At 41.9% G+C, this 14461-nt stretch overlaps 2 protein-coding genes across 5 annotated transcripts; both read left to right on the top strand.

Moving 5' to 3' along the window:
* The first annotated feature begins 845 nt into the window (after positions 1-845).
* On the top strand, positions 846-8120 carry LOC309718543 (uncharacterized protein). 4 transcript variants are annotated; one of them, XM_082553904.1, is made up of 4 exons: positions 846-1012; positions 3247-3334; positions 4055-4212; positions 4638-8120. In XM_082553904.1, the coding sequence occupies exon 4, from the start codon at positions 6193-6195 to the stop codon at positions 7180-7182; it is 990 nt and encodes a 329-aa protein (XP_082410030.1). In that variant the 5' UTR covers positions 846-1012; positions 3247-3334; positions 4055-4212; positions 4638-6192; the 3' UTR covers positions 7183-8120. The 4 variants fall into 4 exon arrangements, with proteins under 4 accessions (XP_082410030.1, XP_082410029.1, XP_082410031.1 ...); XM_082553903.1 differs by lacking the exons at positions 846-1012; positions 3247-3334 and having other exon boundaries at positions 3707-4212; positions 4638-4695; positions 5634-8120; XM_082553905.1 differs by lacking the exons at positions 846-1012; positions 3247-3334 and having other exon boundaries at positions 3707-4212; positions 4641-8120.
* Positions 7477-10943, top strand: LOC309716788 (TBC1 domain family member 2A-like; the record flags this gene model as incomplete). Its single annotated transcript, XM_082550827.1, has 7 exons — positions 7477-7515; positions 8599-8799; positions 8910-9097; positions 9185-9305; positions 9390-9575; positions 10200-10321; positions 10651-10943. 7 exons carry the CDS (start codon positions 7477-7479, stop codon positions 10850-10852), a joined length of 1059 nt encoding a protein of 352 aa, XP_082406953.1. The 3' UTR covers positions 10853-10943.
* Between the last annotated feature and the right edge of the window lie 3518 nt (positions 10944-14461).

Below are 14461 nucleotides of genomic sequence, written 5' to 3'. Positions count from 1 at the left end.
CAAAGAGGCCCAGACCCAACACGCTGTGTACTCACCTTTGCTAAGTACATGTGAGATCTTGAATAAAAAAAACAAAACAAAACACACTTTTCTTTTCTGTTTTATTGAAAGCACTTTACAGAAAGTGTAATTGTTTGTAATGAAGAAAGAAGTAGGTAGGTTTGCATGTGTAATTAGTGTGTTATTGCAGAAGAAGCTTAATGTGTAGTTTGCAAAAACAATGGGAAAAAAAGGTGGCCGAAGAAGAAAAGATAAATGTCCTTTTTTTTAAGTATTCCCTCGGCCGGTCGTTTGGCTTATGACATGTGGCGGGGACTCTGCTACAGAACTCCGCCAGTTCGAACCCCCCACGAACTCACTGCCACGGCCCTGCGCGGGGGGCGGGGAAACGCGCTCGCATTTCCTTTTTGCTTTTTCCTGCTTGAGCCAAGTCCTCCGCCCGCTCTTCATCTCTCTCATTACCCCTTATTACCATACACTCATGCCTTTGCCTTTCACCACTTCAAAACGAAGCCTACTTCAATATTACCTTCATACGCTCTCTTTGCTTTTGGCTTTCCTCATGCTGTGTACTCACCTTTGCTAAGTACATGTGAACAGATCTTGAATAAAAAAAACAAAACAAAACACACTTTTCTTTTCTGTTTTATTGAAAGCACTTTACAGAAAGTGTAATTGTTTGTAATGAAGAAAGAAGTAGGTAGGTTTCCATGTGTAATTAGTGTGTGATAATGCTGCAGAAGAAGCTTAATGTGTACTTTGGAAAAACAATGGGGGAAAAAGCTGGCTGAAGAAGAAAAGATAAATGTCCTTTTTTTTCAAGCCTTCTCTGGCCAGCCGTTTCAGTGCCACGGCCCTCGCTTGGGGGGTGGGGAGACGTGCCCCCCAAGGAGACCTGCTAGATTGTTCAGAAGGTTGTTCTCATCCATCCAGATGGAGGATCACTAACAGGAGCGTGGAAGACTCCAGAATCCACTCTGGCTGGAATCCGGTGGATATGCAGTGTGTACAGGTACAGGACCATTTAAACGGACAGCATTTATAGAATGACTATTAAAAGTCAGCGAGTGTCAGTAATGTTAATGTGGTTATGTTAGTAATACACCGAGTGCTAATATAAGAGCTTTAAGATGCATTTGTAGATATTATTACGTGTTTTACCGTCTTTATGGTGCTAGCTTAAAGTTACGGTGTAAACGTTAGCTTATATTGGAGGAAAGCTGTTACTGGTTAAACGATGTTAGCACAGAAATATTAGCTTCTGTCATGACTGATGAAGTTACTAGTTAATAAAGTTTTCAGTAAAGTGATTAATCGCAGCCACAGGTTGACAGCAAATATCTCGATTAGCTTCAGTGCATCTGTAATAAATATGTGCAAGTTTCAGTGCTTTGTTTAAACTGTATGATACTTATACTGACCCAGGGTCAGTGTAAAATACAATCCTAGCTGTGTGAACAAAGCCACTGTAAATTTAATCCTGCATGACAAACCTCAGGATGCAGGTTAACAACAACAACAACAACAACCTTTATTTATAGAGCACATTAAAAGCCTAGGCATACCAAAGTGCTTTACAGAAAAACAATAAAATAATACAGTTAAGAGCATTAATATCAAATATAATAAGAACAGCAGACAAAGTTCACAGTAGAAAGCCACTAATAAAATGGACTGCAGCACATAGATTATAGCAGACCCAGTGCCGCATGATAGAGAACACCAAGAATGAAGGAATAGTAAAAAGTTAATGCAATAGGTCGCAGTTAACAGTCAGCATTTAACGGGTAGAAAAGGCAAGTTCAAAAAGATAAGTTTTAAGGCGTGCTTTAAAAGAAAAAATAGAATCAGACTCCCGAATGCCAATCGGGAGGCTGTTCCATAACTCAGGTGCAGCAAAGGCAAACGATCGATCGCCTCTAGATTTCAACCGAGATCTGGGCTGAACTAACAATAACTGCGAGGATGACCTTAAAGCCCTGGCAGGGACATAAGGGTTTAAAAGTTCCTTAAGATAGGTTGGTGCAGTATTATTGATAATTTTAAAAGTAAGCAGCAAAATTTTAAATTGAATACGGTATTTGATAGGCAGCCAATGCAGCTCAGCAAGAACCGGAGTAATATGGTCAAACTTCTTGGTTTTAGTTAGAATACGTGCCGCAGCATTCTGAACTGTCTGTAATCTATGTAGAAGGGTAGCATGGAGACCAGAATAGAGTGAGTTACAGTAATCTAGTCTTGATGTTACAAAAGCATGAATGAGCTTTTCTAAGTCATTATACGGGATATAGTGTCTGGCCCTGGAGATGAGACAAAGCTGATAAAAACTAGATCTGACAACAGCAGACACCTGTTTATCAAGTTTAAAGGAGCTGTCAAACAAGACACCCAGATTCCTGACAGTATCAGAGAAAGAACTAGTAAGAAAGCCAAAGGCATCTTGAAGTTTGGCGCGAAGGGCATTACTACCAAAAATCATGATTTCAGTCTTTTTTTCATTGAGAATAAGAGTATTTGCCAACAGCCATTTCTTGACCTCACTCATGCACTCACGAAAGTTATTTAAAGATAAAGCGAGATCATCATGTAACTCAAAATAAATCTGGATGTCATCCGCATAATAGTGAAAAGCAATGTGGTATTTCTCAAAGATAGCGCTTAAAGGAAGCATATACAGTGAGGTTATTATTACTCTTTCCTGCTGGCACACCTGAGAGTCAGCTAGAAACTTATAGTGACGTGGACATCATGCAAAGACTGCCAGACTCTGTAATACTGCAAATGATCAGTGACTCAGGTTAACACTAAACTTCAAACGGTACCTCTGTGTGCTGAACATCTAGGATTGAGTCAGGCTGCATTGACTGTGGGACTTTAATGTGTTAAAAGCAGGTTGAAGACGGCTCAGAAACATTTGAAGATTAAAATTTAGCATTATGGCTGCTGGTGGTTTGTAATATCTACTCAGCTGTATTTTTGTTACTAATTTATGTTTGTTGTTGTTTAACACAGATTTCAGAAGAGCAAATATGCTTAATAGTTTAACTAGATTTCATTTGTCAGTGTTTGACTGCTGAGTCACCGGAAGAACTCATTTCATTCATTCTCCATATGATGTTAATTTACAGAAATGTTTCACAGGAACTGATTTCTCCCAAAGGTTGAACTAGTGTGTTTCCATAGATTACCTCTGTATGAATGTACTTCTTAAATGAAGGCAAGTGTTTGTCCTTTTTTGTTCCTCAGGTACAGTACGTGATATCAAGGGCAGGTGGTCAACACTGGGGACAAGAAGCAGACATACTTCCAAGAGGGAGCTGCAGTGAGGTCAGAGGTCAGAATCTGAAACAGCTCAGGTTTATATTTTAGAGGTTATAAAAAATCAAAATGTATTTATAAAGAAACCTTTAAATAATAGTCATAATTATGATTATTATAAGAAATATCAAACATTTAAGTGGATTTTCTGTTACACATATTGTGTTAGCCCTGCGATAAACTGGCAGCCTGTCTTTGTCCTGTATCAGCTGGGATAGGCTTCATCCTCCCGCAACCTTGAATTGGATACATTTTATTCCAATTATGTAATCTGATCATTTACAAACTCAAGGTATCTAATCAAAATGTAAGTAATAATTATAAAATGGGAAAGCAGAAATAAGTGTGACATAAATGTAAATGTGTGAGCTGACATAGAGCTACATGCAGTCTGAAAAACCTTTGTTGTCAAGTTTGCAGGTATATCAGCACGAGACATTCTTACATAGAAGAGACATTAAAGTCTCTAACTCAGTGAAGCATTATTGGTCCCGTCTGTTTGGATAAATATAGTAAGTTGATGTATGTCCATTTATTGACACATTTTCTTAAGTGCTTATCCAGTTCAGGATCACAGTGGAGCTGCAGCTGGATATGTTCACTAAATAAACCTTACAAAAGTTAACAATAAACCTGCATCCATGTACGTTGTTGTCCACAGGATGAGAAAATCAAACTGGAACACTGTGGAACATGTTAATAAATGTTTGTGTGTTTATGCCTGTGTCTTTCACAGGAGGCGCTGGAAGGTTTCCCTAATAGTTCCTGGTGAATCAAAGCAGAACCATAAAGGTTGCTGGACTGCATGATGGCCTTACCCCTGAGCAGTCATCCTGTTAAAGGATGAACCAGTTAGAAGCTGTTTTCAAAGTAGCTGAGCAGATTTCATCTCAAGTAAGCGATTAACTGTTTGTTCATCTGTTCCGCCACTTAAAGAGCATTTAAGGACGTCTTTTGAGTGTCCAGTTGAATTAATTCTACTGGCTCTCATGGTCATTTGTTATTATAGTCATATTTTTCATGTTCATCCAGCTATTTAGTAAATTCTATCTATTTAGTAATATCCGTCAGCTATAAAATGTAATATAAATATAAAAATATCTAAATATCTCCTGCCCTTTATGTTTTAATGATGTAAGTCTGTTATCGTGTTACATTAGCATTCCTCACATATCAATGAGATGCTGTACAGTACAATCCTACTGACACAGCAGAGGGATAACGACAGCTATTCAACATCGTTACACGACACATTCGAGCTGCATGACGCAGACAAAGTGACTAAATCATCTTTTTGTGGTTTATTGTCTTCAAACCAGCAGACAAAGCCGATGGCAGAAGATGTCGGAGAAGAACTTCAGGCCGTGGACTGAAAAGGTATTTTTTTCTTGTTATCAAAAGACATTTGGAGTGGCAGCTTCTACAACTGGTTGTGCTAAAGTAAAGCTTACAGTCTAAGAAATCACAGTGTTGATATTCAGCACAAAGAGAAAAGCTCACTTGTTTGAATTTATTTACAATCATAGTTTTATAAATTCTGACTGTAAACAGCTTTTACAGCTTTGATATTGTTTGACACTCGATATCAGGTGATAGGGTTTAATTTAAAGGTTTCTGTGTCCCAATGAGCCATTTACACTGATCAGTGTCAGTTTAACTGTAACACATTCATTATTTAGATTCAACAAAGAAATAACTGAATGTAAAAAATGGCAGCCCTCAGGCAGGTTTATAGAGATACATGCATGCATTATGAAATTTATGTATCCCAGATAATTGTTATTCATCTAGTCATGGCAGACCTACCTCTTCCTCCCAAGTTAACTGCAACCCAAAATAACTAGTGGGGCTATTTACACACTCACAACCAGTGTGGGGTAAAAAGAGCCACCAAAAAACTGTCAGCCACAGATGTGCTAGAAGAGTTAGAAGCTCTACTTATGGAGAAACTTTCTAAGTCTAACAGGGGACAGGAACTCCTGCCCAAGTAACATGATATAAGCCCACATACAGCCCAGCCATAAAGTGAACCAAGTTAAAGACAGCATGGGACCAAATGCATGTAACCAGCCTGCACCCACCTGACATTTCTTCCTCCTGAATTAAATGAATGAAGGGATGAAAGTTAAATGACTACAAACCTAAAGCCACTAGTTCCCACACTGGAGCTCCCTGACACTGTGTGTTAACTGTATTTAGCTTGTATCAACAGTTGTAACAGGCTAAGCCACCTGAGACACTGCATTGAATTTGTTCCTGTCTTACTGGTTTCAGCTGACTGGTTTCAACTCAGATATTCTGCTTTTTCCTTTCAGTAGATCAAAGCAGCTCGTGCTCCTTCTGCTTCCAATTTAGAAGAAGAAGAAGAAGGCGAAGGCTTCAGCGAAGTGGCGTTCATGGTCTCAGTGAACAGTCACGGTCACACACTGCATGTGGTTTTAAAAGCAACATGTCTGTTCACCACAACAATGGAGATGTGTAATATTAGTGCAGCTATGGTTTGTTCTTGAACATCAGTTCTGTTTTCTACTTTGATCACTCAGACCAAAAAAGTGTTGTTTTCAGATTCTTTCTTTTAAATCTATAAAGCACCTGTTCATTTTTTTTATTACAATTAGTTTCACATAAATGTTAGTGTTTCCTTTTATGATCTTTTAATGCTTACACTACACTGTACATGAAATCAAACCTAATAATGAGGCAGATAACATTCCTGTTACGATCCAGACTAGTGGTCTTACTGGGGCCGGTGAACAGGACTGTAAGCTTGCCATTGTGCCAGTTAAAGTAAAATCAAAGAGAGGTCAAAGAATAGTGGAAACGTATGCCTTTCTGGACCAAGGGAGTTCAGCATCCTTTTGTACAGCGGGTCTTATGGACAAGCTGAATATTGCTGGGAGGAGGACAAAGATTCTCCTGCGCACCATGGGACAGGAGAAAGTGGTGGACAGTTTCATTGTACCTGAACTTGAAGTTGCTGGATTGGACAGTGACATGTACTGTGATATGCCTAACCTCTTCACTCAGCATAAAATGCCTGTAGATATTGGTAACATCCCAAATCAACAGGACCTGGTTGACTGGCCACATTTGAAGCATGTTCATTTGCCAGAAATTAAGGCCAATGTTGAGCTTTTGATTGGCATGAATATGCCCAGAGCTCTAGAACCTTTGGAGGTCATCCGGAGTGTAGGTGATGGACCCTTTGCCATTAGGACTGTGCTCGGCTGGACTGTGAATGGGCCACTTAATCGAGAATGCTGTGGAAGGCCAGGATGTTTGGCAACAGTTACCGCCAACAGAGTTTCTGCTGTCACACTGGACAAGCTATGGAAACAGCAGTTCAAGATGGATTTTCCTGAGAGCAGCAATGATGAACAGATGGGGCTGTCAAAGGAAGACTTGAAGTTCCTGGAATTGGCCAGCAAGATGGTGACTTTGGGGGATTGGCACTACAGCATTGCCCTGCCACTAAAAGACCGAGACATAAGAATGCCTGACAACTGTGCAATTGAGCAACGAGCCTTAGGTTTGAAGAAAAGGTTCATCAGAGATAAAGACTTTCATAAAGACTACACTGCCTTCATGACAGATCTTATATCTAGAGGATATGCAAAGAGAGTCCCAGTCACAGAATTAGAGCGCCAGAAATGGGGAAGGATTAAACGTAACTTTGTTCCTGGAGATGTGGTCCTTATAGTGGATGATTCTGCACCTCGTGGTTCTTGGCTCATTGGGAGAGTCACCGGAGCTGCACCAGATGAAAGGGGGCTTGTGCGTCAGGTCTGGATTAAGACCCCAACCAGCCATGTGTGCAGACCCATCACAAAGATATGCCTTCTTCAGGAGGCCTCTGACCCATGACTATGACATTTTTGACACAGTGTGACATAACTAACTTTGAATTGACTTTAATGTTATGAGATGTACATCAGACTGACTATATTTAGGCTAAGTGCTGGTAACCTCTGGCCTATGACTGACTGACCATGTGCAGACAGAAGAAAAGAAGAGAAGACATGAGAAAATAACTTTGGTGGACTTTTGAGTATGTTATGTTGTCTCACTGGGTGTCTGTGATATGATGAAGTGTGTGTTGTGAGTTATGGTGTTGGATGTGTAATTATTACTGTAAAAATGTAATAATTAGGGGCCGGAATGTTGTGGATAGGCGTAGCTTTGGGTCACGTGGTGTCAGTAATAGTGATTGCTATATCACCTGTTCACGGCCCGAGGGAAATTTTGTGAATGAGTGGGTGATGGGGGAAGTCGACTTTTGCTGACCGCTCAAGCGTCCCAAGGCGTTCCCAGGCCAGCCGAGAGATATAATCTCTCCAGCGTGTCCTGGGTCTGCCCCGGGGCCTGCTCCCGGTGGGACATGCCTGGAACACCTCACCCAGGAGGCGCCCAGGGGGCATCCTTGTCAGATGCCCGAACCACCTCAGCTGGCTCCTTTCGATGTGGAGCAGCAGCTGCTCTACTCTGAGCCCCTCCCGGACGGCCGAACTTCTCACCCTATCTCTAAGGGAGAGGCCAGCCACCCTTCGGAGGAAGCTCATTTCTGCCGCTTGTATACGCGATCTCGTTCTTTCGGTCACTACCCACAGCTCGTGGCCATAGGTGAGGGTAGGGATTGTAACATTGTAAACATAATACAATTTTACATTATGTTACTGTCAGAGTCGGACGGTGCCCCGACCGGTCGACCTGTGTGTGTGTGTTTTTTTGTTCTCCTCTCTCGCTCCGCTTTTTCTCCGCTGCGATTGTTACGCGGTCGCGTAGCAACGGGAGACCTCCGACCCGTAAGTGCTGCCGCTCTGAGCTGCCTACTAAGCCTGGACGCAATCGAGACGGAGAGACGGAAGGGGACACTTCACTGATTCTAGGGAGTTTTGTGGACACACAAGGGGAGACGGGGAGAGGAGCACTGAAGGGACTTGCACTGTGGATAACTGTGGATTGATTTTGGCTTCACTGTAAATAAAGACACTGTTCAACTTAAACGAGAAGTCCGCGTCTAGGTTCGCTAACTCACCACCCTTAACAGCTACAATTTAACATCATGTAAAATTGTAACATCATGTTTACAATGTTACAATTTGTAAATTGTAACATTGTAAACATAATGTTACAATTTTATATGATGTTAAACTGTAACATAATGTAAAATTGTAACATTATGTTTACAATGTTACAATTTTACATTATGTTAAATTGTAACATAATGCTTAACAGATAATGGTTATCCTCTTTTTATATCATACATCATTGTCTCTGTAGGAGGGTCTGGAGCACCCCCTGCTGAGCCGCTGGGCTCAGTACCTTGCAGGCAGGTCCGACGATGACTTCATCATCTCACCTGAGCTCAAAATTCTGGTGCGTGAAGGCGTCCCTCGGGAGTATCGGCAGAGAGTGTGGCGCTGTTTGGTCCGAGCCAGAACTTTGACAAGCCAAGAGTGCCACATGCAACGCTATCAGCAGGTACAGCTGTAGAGAGAGAGAGTGCTTTATCCGCACCTGAGCACAGGTGGCTCCTCCTTCTTCCTGTTGGGAATGCTGGCGAGCACTCAGTAATCCTGTTCTGTTTCCAGCTGTGTGAGAAGAGTCGGACAGCTCCTAATCCTGCCTCCAGGCAGGTCCAGCTGGACCTTCACCGAACCCTGACGACCAATCAGCACTTCTCCTCGCCGTCCAGCCCCGCCCTCCAGCAGCTCCGCCGCATCCTTCTGGCCTTCTCCGGGCATAACCCTGCCATTGGCTACTGCCAGGTACTCAACAGGTCAGAACAAAAGTATAAATTTTATATCTGAGTTCTTATGTGGACCCGCCTTCCAGGCAGAACCTCACCTTCCATCAATGTCCACAGGTTAGCGGCCCTCGCTCTGCTGGTCCTCCAAAGTGACGAAGACGCCTTCTGGTGTCTGGTGGCAGTGGTGGAAGCCATCATGCCTCAGGACTACTACACCAAGAATCTGGTGGCCTCTCAGGTCAGCAGACACACTCACCTGCTTGCCTGCTGTGATCTGTTTTAGTGATCAGTGAGGCTGATCTCTGTGAGTCTTTGTGCTCAGGCGGACCAGCGCGTGCTGAAGGACTTCATGGCGGAGAAGCTTCCTCGCCTGGCATCTCACTTTGAGGATCACAACATTGACGTCTCTCTGGTCACCTTCAACTGGTTCCTGGTGGTTTTTGTGGAGAGTCTGCCCAGCGACATCCTGATGCCTCTGTGGGACGCCTTCCTGTATGAGGGTACCAAGGTACCATACACCCGAACACACCATGACAGAAATGCAGACAACACTTGAATGCACCACAGTAGTGTCCATGGAAACAAAAATGATTTTGTTTTCACCTTTAGATGTCTTTATTTACATTTTAGGAGTAATAAGACATTGTTTACTAAGCATGGGGAACTGTCATGTGACATGAAATAGGAGTGGGAAAGCAGATCATTCTAGTAACGACCTCACAGTCTACCACAAGCAGCGTAAATCCAGACGATGAGCGGGACAATGGCTTTGGGCTTGTTTCTGCAATGTGACAAATGCAGCACAGCTTTTACATCGTTTGTCTCAGGAAATAAAATCACAGTTCAGACACAGAAATATATACCACACAGGGATAAATGCTGACAACAGCTTCAGCCACATAGATCCAACCCAAAAGTTTAATTTAAACTTAAAGCTCAACTACCAAGTAAGTTAATATTATCTGGCAACTGAGGAACCAAGTGGCTTATTGGAAATCGATCAGAGCTGTAATGAGTAAAGGGCCCAACTGCACCACAACTGAAAGAGTAATTTTATGACTCACCTCCTCAAAGTTTCCAATTAATTGTGTGGCGTGAGTGTCCTGTTATGAAATGCGTGTCTGTGCTGCAGGTGATCTTCAGATACACTCTGGCTCTGTTCAAATACAAAGAGGACGACATCCTGAAGATTCACGACAGCGTGGAGATCTACCAGTACCTACGCTTCTTCACAAAGACCGTCTCCAATGCCAGGTACGCACTCGCCTCCACCCGCCTTAATCTACGAGCTGTTACACTCTCAGAAGTGTAGCGGATGTAGCTGTTGAATCTTTGAGCTTCAAACCCTTTTTACTGAAATTTTGTGAGAAGTTTAAATTTCCCTGATCACAGTAACAACGATTTAAAGATTTTTAAGTATCTGCAGCTCTCGGATACATGTGGTCCAGTTAGTCCAGTATTTCCTGCTCAAACTGCAGTACCTGAAGTATCAAGCAGCATAAAACAGAAACACTCAAGCTGATCAGTTTCCAGTTCCTCTGTGTTGGTGATCGAGTCCTTTCCACCTGCGTGTGTCCATGCAGGAAGCTGACCAGCATCGCCTTCAACGACATGAACCCATTCCCCAGCTGGCTGCTGAGGAACCGGCGAGTGCTCCACCTGGAGCGCCTGCAGGCGGAGCTGCGTGAGCTGGAGGAGCAGCACAAGGAGGTCATCACCGAGAGCGTCGTACGGAAAGACAAAGAGCTCGACGTCATGGTGAGCGAGGACGACGAGGACCTCTGATCACACGGGACGCTTCAGCTGCTCACTTCGAGACGACGATGAGTTTTCCATGAGTTCAAGAGAATTTTACTAAACCGGCTGTTAACTGGTTTCCTTCACACTAAACACAGGATTGTATCAGGTTCACCATCTCTACTAACACTACAAGGAAACAGACGCATACAGATTTAACTGCATCACATCTCTGAAACAAGCTTGCAGTAAACAAATGTGTACTGTGTTCACGTGTGTAATAAGTCAGGCTGCAGAAATGTGCAGATGTATTTCAGTGAATTCATTTGGATTAATATGTGATAGCTTATTTATTTCATTGCATCTTTTGCTTTATACCTAAAAATGCGTGACATTTCTAAATGTAGTCACATCCCTATGAAACATGGTTGATTATCAGCTGTAGTCACAGCTGGTGATAAAGTAATTAAATGTCCAGCTATTCAAAAATAGGGCATTCTGCACAATGAGTACTTTTTGGTACTTGAAGTATATTTTGATGCTGATGCTTCAGGGCATTGTGCTGCATTGTCGAAGCTCTCTGGGCTTCCGGTTAGAACGACCTCACAGTGTTTTATTTTGATCTGGTGTAAAGTGCATTGTGCAGAAATGACAGCATGATAGTCACATGATAAAACTGACTTTTCTTTTTTTTTTTAAATTTTACTGGGTGTGCATCTTGTTCAAATGTCTTTTTCAGCATTTGTACATAAATATTCTGTATATAAATATTTGATTTTCATTTATTTTACAGAGTCCTTTATTTTGTTTCACAAATATGACATTCATGTCAAATGACATCTGCAGACTTTATAATGACCAGCAGGGGGCAGTGTATTGCAGTCTATGAGAACATTTACTGAGACCTGTTTCATGCACTAGTTTCATGTCTCATTGAATCCAACATGATGTTGATTTTGTAAATTAAGGTCACATCTTCATCACATCTAATTTCAAAACACTGATCAATTTTTAAAAAAAATGAATTCCATACCAATTGCAGGAATAAAATAGGAATAAATAACAAACGAGAAATACATACAAAACAAGAGAAAGGCACACATGAGAGAACAGGTCACATGACAGCACAGCATTATCTACCCACAATTTGAACTAAATAACAGATAGCACAGGCAATGAAAACAAACGGAAATCAGAATAAATTTAAAAACGTTTATTGATGTTAACTTGAAGTGCTGAATTAGCCCTGTTGTCAGTTCAAATCACTTCAATCTATAGCGCACTTTAAGGTCTTTAGACCTTAAAAAGTAATACACTGCAAGGTAAGCTTGCAGCATCTTACTTTAAGGTCAACTGTGAAACTTTGTGGAAAGCCTGAGACAAGTTGATGAGTCAGTGAAGCGCACTTCCTTCTGATGACGGCTATACTGAGGTGAGTTTTTAAGCATATCCTGAACTTTATTCATTATTAGACTTCTGACACCTGGCAAATAAACTCTCACGCGATATGAGAACATAACAGCAAAAAGCCAGTAGCTGGTACATGAATGGATAAAAATTGGATCCCTCTTAGATTGAATTGGTTGCCCTCTTATATTACGTTGTTTTGAACCTAACCGCATCCACTGAATTAATGCAGTTTTCAGGACAGTAAAAACAGAGAACTCTGATATACACAATTTCTGATTGCTGATAGTGTTTCTTAATGCAAAATGGGCTTCCATTTAAAATGCAATTGCTTTATGTTCGATCTTTAGCGAAGAAGGGTCATTTTTGATTCTGTGGACAAGGGATGCAAATGGAATGTGAAGGCAACAGGTAGTAGGGTGAATTAGGGTTTCGTGTGGTCTTCGGTGCATGAATTTTATTGCCACTTTATTTCAACTTTTTATTAATGTACTCAAAAGAAAAACAAGAACCACAAAGGAGATTCTTGTGATTCTTGTTTGTGCTATCTGTTTGTGAAAGAAAGCACATTTTACCACATCATACTGTGTTTGCTGCCATTTATTTTACTCGTCCTGCCTGAGTGTCTGGGCTGCGTTTGTCTGTGCACCTTTGTTCTGGCCTTCTGCTGATGGGTTTCACATGCTGGGCTTTCCCTCTTGGTCCACACCCAGCAGCCTGCTGCTGACCACACACAGCCTACAAACTGATCCATCCATGCATCCATCCATGCATGCATGGCCTGGTTATTGTTGAGTTATCACCTCCAGCTCCTTGCTCATAACCAGGTAGATACTGGGCTGGGCCTGATCTCTGAGCTCAATAACAATGACAAAAATGCCAAACACTTTACTCTTCATGGTAAAAAATGTTTATAATACAGTAAAAACTGGATGTAGCCAAAATCAGTGTTTTATATACAGTGTAAGTGAACAACATTGCTACACTGCTGGTGTTTGATTGATAGAGGCTTTCTTTATAAGAACTATGATATCATTTCTTTTGCTGATTAACAGTTTTTATATAATTTTTATATCATATATAGCTTTCAAGAAGCCAAAGATCACTGGACGAAAAGACTACAGACCTGTGGCTCTGACATCTGGTCAGGAAGTCTTTTGAGCGCCTGGTTCTCTCCTATCTTAAGACCCTCACGGCCCCCCTCCTGGACCCCCTGCAGTTTGCATACAGAGCCAACAGGTCTGTAGACGATGCCATCAACATGGCCCTACACTTTGTCCTGCAGAATCTATGCTAGGATCCTGTTTGTGGACTTCAGCTCTACCTTCAACACCATCCTTTCAGACCTTCTTCAAGGATTGCTTTCCCAGATGAATGTGCCTGATCCCATCTGCCGGTGGATCACTGACTTCCTGACGGACAGGAAGCAACCAGTGAGGCTGGGGAAGAATGTCTTGGACTCCCGGACCATCAGCACGAGCTCCCCTCAGGGCTGTGTTCTTTCTTCTATGCCCTTCTCCCTGTACACCAACTGCCGCACCTCCAACCACCAGTCTGTCAAATTAATTAAGCTTGCAGATGAACAAAGTTGTAGTTTTTGTATTTTTAAATATTAAGATACGATAAGATAAGATAAGATAAGATAAGATAAGATAAGATAAGATAAGATAACCTTTATTAGTCCCACACGTGGGAAATTTGTTTTGTCACAGCAGGAAGTGGACAGTGCAAAAGTTATGAGGCAAAAATTAGAATACAATAAGAATAAATACAGTACACAACTGTACAGAATAGAATAAAATAAAATACTATATACAGTAGAATAAAATAAAATAAATATACAATAAGATAAAAATAGAATACAAATACAAATACTATATACAACTGAGTAAAAATACAACGATGACAGAAAGGATTATTGCACTTAGTATTATTGCATATGTATGGATGTGTGTGCTTGATCAGTTAAAGTCTTTATTATGGAGTCTGACAGCAGTGGGGAGGAAAGACCTGCGAAATCTCTCCGTCCCACACCGTGGGTGCCGCAGTCTCCCACTGAAGGAGCTGCTCAGTGCTGTCACAGTCTGCTGCATGGGGTGGGAGATGTTGTCCATCAGGGATGACAGCTTAGCCGCCGTTCTCCTGTCACTCACCACCTCCACTGGGTCCAGAGGGCATCCTAGAACAGAGCTGGCCCTTCGGATCACCCTGTTCAGTCTCTTCCTGTCCCCAGCAGAGATGCTGCCGCCC

The sequence above is a fragment of the Aulonocara stuartgranti genome, assembly GCF_965226115.1.
Source record: "Aulonocara stuartgranti genome assembly, chromosome: 2".
Taxonomy (NCBI): Eukaryota; Metazoa; Chordata; class Actinopteri; order Cichliformes; family Cichlidae; genus Aulonocara; species Aulonocara stuartgranti.
The sequence above is the reverse complement of the archived record's forward strand: the minus strand, read 5'-3'. Positions and strand labels throughout refer to the sequence as shown.

What these genes read in the sequence shown, in the direction of transcription:
- LOC309718543 (XM_082553904.1), top strand. Translation starts at nt 6,193, where the DNA reads ATGGACAAGCTGAATATTGCTGGGAGGAGGACAAAGATTCTCCTGCGC.